This window comes from Sesamum indicum, linkage group LG3 (assembly GCF_026168435.1).
Source record: "Sesamum indicum cultivar Baizhima isolate 11 linkage group LG3, ASM2616843v1, whole genome shotgun sequence".
Classification (NCBI taxonomy): domain Eukaryota; kingdom Viridiplantae; phylum Streptophyta; class Magnoliopsida; order Lamiales; family Pedaliaceae; genus Sesamum; species Sesamum indicum.
Genome location: NC_142659.1, coordinates 30,814,588 through 30,829,373, shown reverse-complemented (window position 1 = coordinate 30,829,373; position 14,786 = coordinate 30,814,588). Strand labels below are relative to the sequence as shown.

The following is a 14,786-nucleotide window of genomic DNA, read 5'->3' as shown; positions in this document are numbered from 1 at the left end:
AGTGTGTCTATTTTGGTAGATAACCAGAATACGGCCCTTTGATCAGCTTAACTTCTTTGCTAGTAGCAAAGATGTATAATAACTAAAGCTTCATGAACTTATTCTTCTTTCTTCACTAAAACATCAAAGATCTAAATTTGTTGTTCCCACAAATTTGTAATATAGCTTGAACACCAGTGTTCTCGTTAACAGCACACAAAAAGAAATAGTCTAGTCCTGCAGGCTGCAAACCTTTAATGTATAAAAGAAGCAAAATAAGCTCTCAGCTGTCAAGAACTACAACCTTTCCCGTGGAGTAATTGGCTGCCACAAAATTTTAAGGTAGATTCTTGCATCTATATGGAGAAACCCTGCAGAAATATTTATAAGTTTAGAAAGTAATCAGACTACAATGATAAATTTCAAACGAATCTGAAGGCATGAGTGAAAGGGTGATATATTTGGGTATATATTTGGGTGAATTGACCGAAAAGGAGGTTGAAACAAATAAAGTTTGTGAAAGCAAATTAAAGCTCGTTTGTGAGTTTTATTGGACTCTAAAATGATGTATTAGCGACAAAAGACAAAACTAGAAAGCAAAAGAAATGGGATAAATACCTCAGGAGGGTCAAATTTAGCTCCAAGATTGCTAAGCTTAGCATGAGCTTCCGCATAATCTCTGAAAAATGCATCTTGATCTACAGCATATTTCTCGGCGTATTCCTGCATAAACGTAATTTGAAGAATCAGAAGAGGCATAAAATATAAAGAAAATTCATGAGATGACGTTCTTTTATCTAATTTTACCTTGAAAGAAGGATCTTCAAAAAGAACAGCATCGGTAGGTAAAACCAATAGATCTTCATCCCTTCTTTCTTTAATATCCTACAAATTGTAATCAATTATGCATAAGAGCAGGAGGTCGGTAGCTTCGGTTGGAAAAATCAAAAAATGAAAATAGATATCATCATTTTGCACCTTAAAGTAGGAATTATCAAATTTCAGCCACTGCACTGTCCATGATTGCCCTCCAGGGGCCCCTGGTCCATCTTTCTGCCATAAAAAAGAATAGCAGCTTAATATCCACATAAAAATAAGCTATCTTGGGTATTCATGGCTAAGAGTATTAGCAAAGGCTGCTAGCAAAAAGCAGATCATGTGAATGCCAATTAAAGAAGCAAAAATAAAAACACAAAAAGAAAAAAATAAATAAAGATAACATAGCAACACCGACAGGCCTCATCACATGTTTTTGTGATCCCCATTACATGGATCAATCTTCATCCCACTTACATGGATCAATCTTCATCCCACTTATCTAGATCAGAGGCTACTTCTGTTTGTCCCATGGTTAACCAGTACGTGAAGTGACTAATGACCTTTGGATGTATCCAAAAAGAATTCGGTGTAGCTCCCATTTCAGTACTTATAGCTTTAATGAAATCATTGATATGACGATCTTATATTTTAATTCTAGTTTAGTATGAAAACTTATCAAATACCTCATCCTGCTCGTTTTTTTCGTCCATATCATTGTTTCTTAATCACTCAATTCACCTTATCTCAGTGTTTTGTATCCTCAAATATCCACTGCCTCTATATCACTTGTAGCTTGACTAAGTTTATGCTCTGCATATCGACTTAATCTGACTAAGTAGCAGCATTTTGTTCAAGGTGAAATAGCCAAATGACAGAACGACCTTATACTTTACTTCTTCCAGGTCTATTCCACAAGCATTAGCTTCATCATCATATAAGGCAGGTGCAGCATTTAAAATTCTAACACTAGAGCACGCAATGACCAACAGATAACAGGTAAACTATCAAATCAATTGTGCTGTTTTCTACCGTATATTTGGTCTCTGGCTTGCCCCATCCACTACGATCTGGCCTGGACCTTCCAAGAGTGTGTGCACCAGAGAGAGCAACTATTTCCTGAACAGCAGAAAGTTCATCAACAAGATATTTATAACCAATCAATGACAAATATTAGGTTAAATTAGAACGACCAATTACCTTATCATTCAGTCCCATCCGGTAGAAGACATCACGTAAATGAGCAGCAGGGGAAGGGGGGCCAGCATCTAAATAATGGATAATGTCAGTAGCTAACTTTGAACAGGACATAGGGAAAAATTGCATCCATAGGTTCTTGTATAAGAACAAAGAAATTATAGTACACATCTTGGAGATACATGACGCTGTATAATAGGAAAATCCAATTATCCAAACAACATAAATTATGACATTAGAGAACAAGTGTCTCGTGTAATTATTAACTGCCATATAACAAAGATAAAATTTATTCAAATAAGATGTCTCAAGGACGAAGCAAAGAATTTACTCGTCTGCTAAATATGGATAGGTGTTCTATTTACAAATGCAAAACTCCCTATGTGGACCCAAAATATGCTGGCAAAAAAGCCGACCTGATCTCCTCTCTACATTTGGAAGTTTCATGATCGAAGTGCTGCTGCAGATACTTTATTAGTTTTATTTGGATATTACCTATATAACAATTTCAATATTTTCTGAAAATTCATATCCTACAGTCTACTCTGGGACCTCGCTTATGTGAAAACATCAACCTTTCATGGCTACCAAACAAGATTCACGGGACTAGACTCTGACATGACATCACCAAATGTTTATATCCCATGCATAACAATGTTCATTCTTCTAGAAATGCATAAAATAAGATTTGCTACAGTTGTTTTACCAGGTAGCCTCCCTTCTTCTGGGCATTGTTCAGGTCCAGAGACATCCACTCTTCCATATTTCATAGGGATTTTTGGGCCTCCAGCTTCCTGCAATTTTAAATGTATCATAAATCATTGTTCAATACTTCAATTAAGTTTTCTCTATAAGATAAGATTCAACCTAAAATGAGGGATAACCTCTATAGCAGTAGCACTGGCCAACTGAAATAAGTCAGCATATGTAACGTTAGAATACTTGTCCTTGATGGCCTGAAGAAGTTTGAGAGCATTAACTAGCCCTGTACAACCCAAACTGTCAGGCAAAATACTATCGAACAAGAAACACAACTCAAAAGGCGAATAGCTCACCAGCATTTGCTCCATGTTTCAGTTCAACTTCAAATCTTAAACTTCCATTAGCACCACCTCTTTGTGGCCACTCCTCAATATTCTTGTTATATGTACCAGCATCATGCCATCCCAGCCGGACCTATACAATAATGCTTATAAATCAAAATGCTTGCAAATCTTAATATTAGTTTTACATAATAACTGTAGTCCACAAATCAAGAGTATCACTTAAAATTTGTTTGATTCCATTGATGAAACAAGAGTCATACAGCTGAATAAACCATTGTTACTATGAAGATAATTCTTAGTAGGAGATTCATTTCTACATTGACTAATCACATTACAGGAATAACTCTAATCTCTCCTTTCTTGGGAATGTCAAATGTTAAAAAAATTCATTTAACTTGCACCTCATATTCCAATTTCACCCAGTAAATCTGAAAACATTTTCTTCATTTTCTGCCTAAAATAAATGGCTATTACCAGAACGTAAACTAAACCCCTTTAAACTTTGGACTCGAAGACAGCAAAAGGGTTAATCTATAAGAAAGAAAAGCAATCTCCGACAACTAATGAGCAAAAAGCATATAAAAGACATCCTCTAACGATTTATTCAACCGATCGAGTAGACTCAGCCGTCAACAATCATCTTATTCGTAATCTTTAGGAAAAAGGAGGAGGAAACGAGTGAAAACAATAAAAATTACCAAAATAGGGTGACAGAACTTCGTCTTGAGAAGCTCTTTGATATCCTCTCTGGCAACTTTCAGCTCTTCAGGGTCCGACGCAAAGCATTTGGGTGACGACGCCGTCGAATACCCAATCCTCGAACTAGGTAATCGTTGCAGAGCGCTCTTCTAAAAGAGAGAAGAAAACCACAAGAACTAAGTAAAATGCATGAATCAAAAACATTGATATCGAGCGACTCCGTGTACCTGAGCAAGAAAGAGGGGTGAGAAAAGAGAGGAGGATCCGAGGGATTTGAGCTCCAGAGGAGAACGGAAGCAGAGCTTGGCGACGGCAGCGTTGGCGGAAGGCAGGAAGCGAGGGGCGATTCTGGCGGCGGAGACAGAAGCCATAGCTGATGGAGTTGCGAGTGTCAGACGATCAGCCATTGGCTATTTTCCCCTCGGGTATAGGGAGTCCGCGTTGAGCGTCGTGCTTGGCGGAAGGAACCTCTCCAGTTTCGTTCTCCTCAAGTTTTATCAAGTCAAAACCCCAGAAAAAAAATTAAAAAATAATTATCTTAGACTTTTGTACCCCCTCTTTTTCCGCAAGAAAAGGTTGAAAAGTAATTATCTTAGACTTTTCTTTTCCTCTCCTGTTCCTTCGTTAAAAAATTCGGTTATACTCATAAAAATCCTGTGAATGTTTGATCTTGCAAGAAATGACAATTTGCTATTCACAGGTAAAAAAAACAGGAAATTCAATTTACTTTAAAGAGAAAGAGTCAGATGTTAGATTTCACGACGTTGGGCATAAAATGGCTTCACCGGACCAAGTGAGACGATCAGGTCATGTCGCAATGTTACAACTAGATTCCAAGACCAACTACACCTGCTGCTTTGTTTCTTTCTGTTCCCAAGTGCGCAGATATTGACAATGGCACGGTGTCAATGTCCGACAACTATCAAGATTCATTTCCTTTACTTCTGTCAATGACTTTAGTGTTAAAAGCATGTATATTATCCTGGAAATTGGAAAATACATCTGCTTAGATTGTAATGTAAGGACAGCAATTCAGAAGACTATGAACAAATTAATGAGATAGCCAAAAACTAGTTCTTCAGACCGTCACATTTTGAATTCCTTCACTGCAACTTGAAATGCATACAGTTTAGAAGAGCCAATTAAGACTAATGTTGCCGAGCCAAATGAGGAGTGGAAATTGCGCCAAGGCAATGAAGAGCAGCAGATAATGATGCCTGCTTGAATCGTAACTCCTCACTTCTGCAAAAAGAACTCGCTTCATTGTCTTCACCAAGAAAACTCCCATGCACAGGCACGTCCACGGCAACAGAAAGTAGTACGCATAGCCCCAAAATATTTTTCCCAAGACAGCTAGAGACAATCCCGTGAAGGTGTATCCGGCATATGCCACGATGTCTAGCAAAGGTGCCTCTCCACTACCCAAGGAGAACAATGTCATTTTCAGCAGAGCAACTTGAAAAGTCCAGCCTACCAGCCCCTTGACAAACAGCCAGTTTAGAGCTTCGGGGCTAAACCTGGCAAGCAATGTAGAACTATTAGACCAAACGAAGCAAAACTATTCTAACAATACGCAGCAGGCAAAACCGGAGAAAAGTATAGACAACAGCGGAAACTATATTCACAGAGTCATGCATAGAGAGAGGAAAAATTAAAGATGGCATGTAAAAGTCGGAGAGAGACCAGTTGGGAAAAAGAGTTAGGATGACCACATCTCATCACTCAGCCTCTGATCTAATTATTTAATCTCATTTACCAAGAAGTTTCATGTGATTACACAAAGGAAGATTACGGCGACAAATAGTCTTCTAGAAGAAAATTGACACTTCTAATAACTCCGAGACTGAGTTCAAATCTTAAATGTATTTACATATATAATGTTTGCTTTAGAGTTTAGAGGAATAAGATGAAAGCATACAGGGGAAAAAACAGGGAATTATACTATCAAGAACAAAATTCAGGACAGTCATTAAAGATTACTCGCCTCAAACATCACTAGGAAGACATCAAGGAAGGTATAGGTAATTTGACAGACATACACCTTAGATAAAGAAGAGAATGAAGGAACATTGTCAAAATATTCCACCATAAGTTGCAAAACAAATTTTCCATCATAATTCAGCCACGAACAGATGAACTCAATTCTTAAAATATACTATGCTAAGAACCAATAAATATGAAGCTTACTTTCCATGAAGACCTAATGATAAGCCAGCAAGAACCACATATGTACCAAATGCCATGAAAGGAATGTACAAGTCTGGAGCATTTATATCATAAATAGGGGGCTTGTAGGAGAGCCTGCCACCGACTGGTTCACTGATTCTTGTCCAATGGCCCTGATGGAGATTAAAAAGCAAGAGAACATACTAGTCTTAAAGGAACACCATAACCACCAAGAAACAGAAACAACTAAAAATAAGTGAACCAAAAATTATTATAGAGGATCAAGATGTTACCCTGTGCAGAAACGGGAAAAGAACAACCTTCAATTTATTCTTCACATAATGGTCATTAACTTGGAAATAGTATTGAGGGTCAGAAAAGTATCTGCTGATCTGTTTGCAAAACAATTAAATAATAAAAGAAATGAGAAATTATTACCAAAACTTTAAATCCACGTGAAAATAACTATGAAGTTCTCTCTCATCAGCATGATGTAGAACTATTGATGTTCGAGGCACTGGGAAATTTAGCTAGAGCCCTCAAGAGCTTAAGATAGAGAAATTCTATTAGAGCCTCAGGCCACATAAGCTCTTACATTGCTTTGTACATATTCAGAGCTCGATCCTAAAATTTTCTCTCCATAAGCACCCAGTCCACCTTTAATGAATCCTGAACTTGCACCATAGAATGCATTCCCAAAAGGATTTGCCTGTGTGTTGGGTGGCCCAGGCACCCGAGGTTGTGCTCCAAGATTATCATACATCTTCCTGTAGAATCAAGTAAAATCTGCAAGGGCAAGAAGCATGCAATGAGGGAAGAGGTATCCATGAAGCAAGAAGGAAGACAAACTTAAACAACAATGATAAAATGCGAAAAACTCTATCAAGCAACCATAAAACTCACATATTTCCCATAAGGTTATAATCCAAAAACACCTTTCATATTTAATAATTCAGTCTTATGGTCTAATAAAGCTGACTCTACTAGCATCATTTAATATATTGATGTCAGCAGTATCATTTCAGCATAAACAAAATGCTAGTTCAGATCTGACATGATAACCTTACAGTACAGCATAAACATTATGTTGAGGACTCGAGTTTGATACAATTCTACACTTAATCCACTTGCAGCCTAGTCGAAAACCCAATACTGCCAGTAGAATTAAGAACTATACTTTCTTCGTCTCGAAGTTAACTATAACAAACTGAAATACTTACAAATAAAAGTTCAGGATTGTCGAGAAGCCTAATGGAATTAATATCAACGCAAAAACTAAATTTTCCCTTTTCATCTAAAACAACATTTCAGATCAACATGGACATATCCATGATCTCGACATCCATATACATTCTCAGATGCATAAAGTATTGAAAACTAAGCAGTCCCCCTACAGTATTCAACACACAGTAACTACTAAAGGGATCAAATTCCACATAAAAGCAATTCCCAAATCAGGGTCCGCGGCAATACGACCCGGATCCATACCGGTGTTTCAAACGAATAGTTTCTCGAAGAGAAAAAGGTAATTAAGAGTTAAAAAGAAAAAGTAAGCAAGAAGCATACCGTTGCGTAGCTGGAAGAATTCGTCGCCGGCGGTGAGGAGAAATGGAAACCGCAGTGTCTCAATGGGTTTTCAAGAAATTTCACAGTGGCTTGGGCTGTTTCAATTCTTCAAAGATAAATACAGTGAGCTGGAGTTTAAATTTTTTGGGCCACAGCTCATCCATGAACAGATATAGCGTTTGGGCCTTGGAGTTTTGAGTGGGGGAAAAGGCAATCATTCCATATGAACGAAAAGAAGAAAAAGGGAAACACATCATTCCAGGCCCAGCCCATATCCCAACCCACACAATGTCAAATCCGTCCTATTTTATGATAATGATGGGAATTTAGAATCTAGTCTTACAATAGGACAAAATGTCCAAGTCAAAAGTTGTCACCTTGTCTCCTATATAATATTGCAATTTGGCTAATGTGGTTGTACATATACGTGCATGTGTTGTTGGTAAGGTAGAGTGTAGCTAACATCTCCTGCAAGGGGTTTGAGTTTTTCAAGAAATTTGGCAAGTTGCCCCAACCTTTGTCTTCCAAGTAAAAACACCCTTATTTCTTCCAACTCGCAACCAATCTCCCAATTAGTCAAATTGGGTGTCAAATCTCATAACTTGTGTGATCCATAATTAGGAAGAAAAATGTAGAATTGAGTTGAGCAGTACAAATTTATAATAGCTATAGTGCATGGGCGAATGAGTTTGCAATCACCCTTTCATCATCCAACTTCCAACTTCCAACTTCAACACTGGTCCACCAAAAACAGGGTCTCAAAATTTTATCCAATCCACCCATTAATTCATTGACAAATAGAATATGAATAAGCTAAGGTATTACTGTATTATAAATAGATTTTGACATATACTTAAAAGTGGGGATTTGGTTAAACTGATTTTCGGATATAACCTAACAATATTCAATTACACTTAGTGTGCAATGAGCAACAATATATGATTGAGTGCACGATACTCTTTTTTTTGTTAGGTAAACAAAACAAACTATAACCGACAACATGTCCATATTATTAGCTTTGAAACAACTCCATGCTAAAGTCCAATTTTTGATGGGATTCCAATCTGCAACAACAAATTTGCTTTTCTAATTAAGACTGAAAAGTTAATTGAATTATTCAATACGCCAAAATTCATTTGACTTAACAAATAAAATTCGAATAGAATCTTTTGTTTATAAAGTTTTTAAATTTGATTTGATTAGCAAAGAAATTTTTTAATATATTAAAGTACTTGAATTCGACTAATATTTGATTTGATTAAAAATTTGTTTAAACTTAATGAAACTAATAACTAATTAAAATCAAATTAACATCAATTTAAATAATAATGTATTTGATTTGAGGGAAATCCTGCACATTTGGAATTAGGAATATAGATAAGGCGTGAGGATGATTGATGAGGGAGTGAGTACGAAACGGCGAAACCTGCGAGGTGGAGTATAAAGCGCGTGTGGAGATATTTGATTCTGCTTATCCACGTAGAAAAGTTTATCGATCCTCACGAATCATTGTGGACAAATCGATGCGATATTTCTTCTTCAAATCAGCAATCTATGCAATTCTGCTGCAGGTCATCGCCTAAACCAGCCTAAACCCATCAACCTCTCGGGAAACACACAGAAAAATACACACGTATACTGACAAACACACACACGTATATAACATATATATATATATAGAGAGAGAGAGATAGATAGATAGATAGGTAAAGCCGCAGGTGATAATCTCCGTTTTCCAGAAGTGGGGTTTCGGAGTTTGTTGGAAAGATGGCGGTGGGTGTGGAAGAAGTGGTGAAGGAGTTGAGATCCACATACACTAGCGGGAAGACCAAAACTCTTGAGTGGCGAGCTTCGCAGTTGAAAGCAATTATCAGGATAGCAACTCACCACGAGAATGAAATAGTCGAAGCTTTACGTTCTGATCTTAAAAAACCAGAACTTGAATCTTTTGTCCATGAGGTCGGGTCAAATCATTTGACTTTTTTAAATCTTTTTCTACTGAATGATTTTTCTATGTACGCTCTTGATTTTAAATGCTTTTATGCTCTCGTTTATGCCTTCTCTTATTTGCCAACCGCTGCAACCTGTGATTGCGTCTTTCTGAGTTCTTATGCTGTGTGCTTGTGTGTGTTTCTCTTTATAAATAGCATTGGTCAACGAATTTGTCTTCTTCTGTGCATTCAATGCATCGTGCTCATTAATGGCGGAAAAGATAATTCTGGGTTGCTCTTATTTTTGTTTGATCTTAGTGAAATTTTAGGCTCCACTCCCAAAACTCAAAAAGGGATCTAGATGCTGTCGTATGCAAATTAAATTCCTTTTGTTCTTTTGTTTTCCTTTTCTGGAGAGATCGTTCTTAAAATTATCATTAGTGTTGAATTGTTGTTGGTTCAGTCCGAAACACACTTGTACTCAGGTTTTGGCAAGTAAAGAATTTATGGGAAGCAGACAGCTGGTTGCATATTTTCATTTCTACCTCCTGCTACAAAGCTTGTACACTGGTCTGCTGGGATGAGGGATGTGTGACATTTTCATTTATGACAAGGTTTATCCCGTGCATGTCTGACTAATTCTCTAATGAATGTGTGGCTATTGGCTATTAATGGATTTGACTGGACTTTAGTTTGCATTAAATGGCTTAGACCATGGAACTCTTTGTTCATCAAATAAACCCCCTTTTGGTTGGACTTAATGGCCAAACTGCTGAAGAGCATGACAGGGCCTGCCCAAGAATCTTTAGGCTATGATATGATATGCTTTTTCAGTTGTGTAACTTTACATAATTATGCACAAAATTTGATTAATGTATCTGTGAGATGTCTCTGCATATGACCTAATTCATAGTTTGCAGCAGATGCAGCTAAAAAAGTAAAGCTATTTACAAATAGGGATATTCTTAGAAAAACCGAAGACGAGAATTACTTCATTAATACCCTAAAAAATAGAATAGCTATTGGAACAAAATCCCCTTCCTTGGGTGGAATGACCAGCAAAGTGGACAATCAGCTGAATCATTTCTAGACTTAGAACTGATGTAAGTGGCTTTGGCTTCAGCATATAAGATGTCCTGCTTAATAATAGGAGATGCTTACTGAATATTATATTATTCTAGAGATTCTTAGGAATTCTTTTGTTTTTTGAATTATGAAAAGAAATTATCACATAATTGAAACTTGGTAGGACCTGCTATTCTGTATCTCCAAATTCAGTTGAAATGCCTTGTGGTCTTCTCTGTGTTTTCCCTGTTTTCTCTTAATATATTCTTCAAACATTATCTTTTCTGATGTAGATATGCGCAGTATTATCAGCATGCAAATTGGCGTTGAAGGAATTACATCGGTGGATGAAACCGCAAAAAGTAAACTGACATTTGACTAAAAGCTTAGAAGTTTTACAATGAATAAATTTCATGATGCTGAATTTGTATTATTGCAGGTGAAAACCTCAATGACCACTTTTCCTGCATCGGGTGAAATAGTGCCAGAACCGCTGGGTGTTGTATTAGTTATATCAACTTGGAACTATCCTTTTTGTATGTTTATCCTAGTCCTCGCTTCTGAGCATGTTCATGTGTTAATTTCTTTACCGATATTCAGAATTATTTAACATTACACCTTTTCTTTATGTTGATGAACTGACTGGCTTGTTAGTTGTTGCTTTGAGCACAACTTCCGCGGACGCTCATAAACTGCTGTCTTTTGCCCTTTTGTCTTTCTCCACATCTTATTCCGTTCCCATACAGTGTTATCACTCGAACCAGTCATCGGAGCTATTGCAGCTGGTAATGTGGTAGTGTTGAAGCCATCAGAAGTTGCTCCTGCCACATCATCAGTCCTTTCAAAACTTCTTGGGGAGTATATGGACACTACAGCAGTGAAAGTTATTGAGGGTGCCGTGCCTGAAACCACTGCATTACTAGAACAAAAATGGGATAAGATATTTTACACTGGTATGGGAAAAGTAAACTATAAATGCATTTTCTGTTCCATGATAATCTATAGATAGTCATCTAGGAGTTGATAATTTTATAGCAATGTATATCAAACAGGGGCTAAAGAAACTTTATTATGCTTCAGCAGTTCATCTTTGTGCTTTAGAAAGTTAATACCGTCCTTTTATGGAAGATGCATGGAGAGGTTTACTCTGAATCTGTTTAGTATGGGTTGAGATGTATCAATAAAGTTTTTGGTCCCTAGGGTTTCATTCTTCTCTGAAATTTTCTTTTTATCTGTCTTTCTCTGAACATAATAACTTGATGCCTGAAACAGTTTCTCTGTATGTGTGTTAATAATTAGAAGTGCCTTCTTATAGCACATAGTATACTGACAGTTCTACAGAAAATCAACTATTTGTTGAATTTGTTTTCTTTAAGTTTTTCCACTCCTCCTCGATATGAAATACTTATTGTTTTCCAAGATAGCTTGTCTCTACTTTTGTTATTGAAATGTTATTGATGTAAGAAACTAATTGTCAAGCATTTTTAACTCAACTACATAACCAATAGCACTGTTCTGGTCTTTGTTTATATCGGGTATGAAACTTTTCAGGTAGTGGCAAGGTGGGACGAATTATATTAGCTGCTGCTGCTAAGCATCTTACACCTGTGGTTTTGGAGCTTGGTGGGAAATGCCCTGTGGTGGTTGATGCAAACATCAACCTGAAGGTTGCCGCTAGACGTATAATTTCAGGCAAGTGGGGATGCAACAGTGGGCAAACCTGTGTTTCCCCTGACTATGTGATAACCACAAAAGAGTACGCTTCAAAACTGGTGAGGAATCCCATCTGATTGAAGAGCCATATTTTGTATATGAGCAAAAGTTTAGCTCATCTGTTATGTCAAATTCGGACATGATTTCAGGTAGATGTTCTTTCAGCTGAACTTGAGAATTTCTATGGAAAGGACCCTCTTCAATCAAAGGACTTGTCAAGTATCATAAATGCTCATCATTTTGACCGTGTGACAAAGTTATTGGACGATGAGAAGGTTTCTGGTAAGATTGTTTTTGGCGGTCAACAGGATAAAACCAATCTGTGAGTTCCAAACCCTGTTTTATTTCTTCTTCAACAATGACCTTCTGTTAGTAGAATCGACATCAACGTTCTTGTGTTTTCTTCCACTTTCCAGCAAGATTGCTCCCACTATTATATTGGATGTCCCAGATGATTCTCTGATCATGAATGAGGAGATTTTTGGTCCATTACTTCCGATTGTAACGGTAAAACTTAATAATCTTTTCTGCTAGATTTTTGCTTGAGCGAGCTCTAAATGAGATGCATCTGCTATCTTTTTCAAGCTTTGGATATATGTGTCTCAACATGGACATGATTAAGTTGTGAGTTAAAATCATCTTGAAAATAAATATTTCTTCACACGCACAATACAAATGATACAAACCCTTTGACCACCTAGCTCTTTGTATTGGACCCCATGATACACTACCAACAACTCATTGGAAGACAAACTTGTTAAAAGCAATGTGAACATGGAGTCGAACAGAAATTCTGTCGATATTTTTCTGCTAATCTTTGAGTTCGATTTAGCTCCGGACATATATTAGAGTAATTCATTTTGCTCCTTTTTTCTTCCTTGCCTCTTTCATGAAAGGTTAACAAAATCAAGGAATCTTTTGATGTAATAAATGCTAAAGGGAAGCCACTTGCTGCATATCTGTTTACAAATGACCAAAAGCTGAAGGCGGAGTTCATAGGAAGCGTCTCAGCTGGGGGTATTACCATTAACGATGTTGCTCTGCATGTAAGTCTTCCTTGATGTTTCTATTTTACCCACACTTTCTGAGTATCCTTTGTGGTCATGAAATGGGTTACATGGCTCTCGAATCTTCCTCGTACACCTGTTTAATGTCAACAAAATGGTCTTTCACCAAAATAATGATGCGCAAGACGTGGCAAGTACTAATGGACTTCTGGGGTCCAGTTTGCAGAGGCTGGGTTGCCATTTGGAGGGGTAGGGGAGAGCGGGATGGGAGCCTACCACGGGAAATTCTCATTCGATACTTTCAGCCACAAGAAGGCTGTCTTACAACGTGGTTTTGGTGGAGATGTGGCTGCAAGATACCCGCCATACGCTCCCTGGAAGCTGCAATTTCTTAAGGCACTTTTAAGAGGCAGTATACTTGGCGTCCTTCGAGCTTTGCTTGGTTGGTGAGATTTTACAAAGTAATTTGGCTAAGCCTGGACACTTACGCATACGAATGAATGCTTTTATTCACATGTAATAAATAAGCTTGATGTATAGTGTGGGTTTGTGCATTTACGAACAATTATTTCAGGATTAGCCGACGACCTATATACATTGTGGCTAAATTGGTGTAAATCTGTTTTCTCCGTTTGTTTTCAACTTTTCATTCTCATTGCTTCATTTCATTACGAACCACTTGTTTGAATATCAGTGTCTATTAATTACTTACCCATTTTGGTGCTTCATCAAGAAACAGTTGAGAGCATAGACAAATAAATTGAGATACATGCAATAATTAATTGGTTGAATTCAAGTGGTAACGACGTTGTTAACTGATGAACTAATATATAGTTGCCTGTGTATTAGATTTCTCTAACGTTATTAACAAGAGCTTTATCAGAGTGATGCAAATACTTAAACTAATGTAGAAATAAATATTAGAAATGGATGGAAGCAGTAGATCAAGAAATTAACGTCCAAGAACCCAACAGCAATCCCCAAACTCGTATATGTGCACGGGATTTTGGGTTCAACCCCCTTAAGTACGTAGTGATAAAGAATGAATTTGAAGTTGTTCTCCTCGTGCTGCTCTTTCTTTCTCATAGCACTTCTCTTCTTCTGAGCCCATAGATGGAAAATTTTGAAGCTCAGAAATTGAAGAGCCAGTTCTGACTTCTGAGAGTGACGATCCCACTCTCTTTTGGGATTCCAACTTCAAAATCTTTGAGTCATCGATCAAGATTTGCATGAAAAGATGTACATCAAAGCATTGGTTATGTACCTGCTGTTATGGATTGCAATTTGCAGGCAGGAATGTTTATCCTAAAGGGTGTGCCGCCGTTTTATCTTATTTCCTGAATTTGGCGGTGCAAGTTTATAATGAATGCTTTGCTGTTATGTTTTTGAAAACGGAGGTGGTGGGAATGAGATTAAGAAGACGATGAGAATTGCTGGAAATAGGAAATTTCATTAACTGCTGCCGAAAACATCACAACCAGCAATAAATAACTGAGAAAGACAATTCTTGAAAACAACCTACAACTAATTATTCAGTTATCCGTAGCTATTGCATCATTTTCATTGGGAGTGAGCAAATCTTGCAGCTGGCCTCCTTCAAT

The 14,786-nt window shown here is 37.3% G+C and overlaps 3 protein-coding genes across 4 annotated transcripts; 1 reads left to right on the top strand and 2 right to left on the bottom strand.

Moving 5' to 3' along the window:
- Positions 1-89: 89 nt before the first annotated feature.
- LOC105159461 (putative L-ascorbate peroxidase 6, chloroplastic/mitochondrial) lies at positions 90-4,250 on the bottom strand. The gene is made up of 11 exons (XM_011076537.3): positions 3,965-4,250; positions 3,737-3,886; positions 3,048-3,168; positions 2,877-2,977; positions 2,699-2,786; positions 1,996-2,063; positions 1,828-1,914; positions 958-1,032; positions 787-864; positions 598-702; positions 90-350 (listed from the first exon to the last, which is right to left on the bottom strand). Exons 1-11 carry the CDS (start codon positions 4,142-4,144, stop codon positions 336-338), a joined length of 1,068 nt encoding a protein of 355 aa, XP_011074839.1. The 5' UTR covers positions 4,145-4,250; the 3' UTR covers positions 90-335.
- Positions 4,251-4,692: 442 nt separating this feature from the next.
- Positions 4,693-7,746, bottom strand: LOC105159460 (uncharacterized). The gene is made up of 5 exons (XM_011076536.2): positions 7,470-7,746; positions 6,499-6,689; positions 6,197-6,295; positions 5,925-6,076; positions 4,693-5,254 (listed from the first exon to the last, which is right to left on the bottom strand). Exons 2-5 carry the CDS (start codon positions 6,664-6,666, stop codon positions 4,867-4,869), a joined length of 807 nt encoding a protein of 268 aa, XP_011074838.1. The 5' UTR covers positions 6,667-6,689; positions 7,470-7,746; the 3' UTR covers positions 4,693-4,866.
- A 1,087-nt stretch (positions 7,747-8,833) lies between these two features.
- ALDH3H1 (aldehyde dehydrogenase 3H1) lies at positions 8,834-13,827 on the top strand. 2 transcript variants are annotated; one of them, XM_011076535.3, is made up of 9 exons: positions 8,834-9,428; positions 10,759-10,827; positions 10,905-11,001; positions 11,212-11,418; positions 12,017-12,237; positions 12,328-12,500; positions 12,595-12,685; positions 13,075-13,224; positions 13,405-13,827. In XM_011076535.3, the coding sequence occupies exons 1-9, from the start codon at positions 9,237-9,239 to the stop codon at positions 13,633-13,635; spliced, it is 1,431 nt and encodes a 476-aa protein (XP_011074837.1). In that variant the 5' UTR covers positions 8,834-9,236; the 3' UTR covers positions 13,636-13,827. The 2 variants fall into 2 exon arrangements, with proteins under 2 accessions (XP_011074837.1, XP_088735043.1); XM_088878917.1 differs by lacking the exon at positions 8,834-9,428 and adding an exon at positions 9,880-10,014.
- The last annotated feature ends 959 nt before the right edge of the window (positions 13,828-14,786 follow it).

Bases quoted from the DNA above. Each gene is read 5' to 3' on its own strand.
- LOC105159461 (XM_011076537.3), bottom strand. From the start codon at position 4,144: ATGGCTGATCGTCTGACACTCGCAACTCCATCAGCTATGGCTTCTGTC. The intron at 2,978-3,047 runs GTGAGCTATTCG...TGGGTTGTACAG, and splicing joins GAAACATGGAGCAAATGCTG to GGCTAGTTAATGCTCTCAAA. The intron at 865-957 runs GTGCAAAATGAT...TACAATTTGTAG, and splicing joins TTGATAATTCCTACTTTAAG to GATATTAAAGAAAGAAGGGA.
- LOC105159460 (XM_011076536.2), bottom strand. From the start codon at position 6,666: ATGTATGATAATCTTGGAGCACAACCTCGGGTGCCTGGGCCACCCAAC. The intron at 6,296-6,498 runs GTAAGAGCTTAT...TTTTGCAAACAG, and splicing joins CTGAATATGTACAAAGCAAT to ATCAGCAGATACTTTTCTGA. The intron at 5,255-5,924 runs GTAAGCTTCATA...ATTGCTTGCCAG, and splicing joins TCATTAGGTCTTCATGGAAA to GTTTAGCCCCGAAGCTCTAA.
- ALDH3H1 (XM_011076535.3), top strand. From the start codon at position 9,237: ATGGCGGTGGGTGTGGAAGAAGTGGTGAAGGAGTTGAGATCCACATAC. The intron at 11,002-11,211 runs GTATGTTTATCC...GTTCCCATACAG, and splicing joins AACTTGGAACTATCCTTTTT to TGTTATCACTCGAACCAGTC. The intron at 11,419-12,016 runs GTATGGGAAAAG...GAAACTTTTCAG, and splicing joins GGATAAGATATTTTACACTG to GTAGTGGCAAGGTGGGACGA.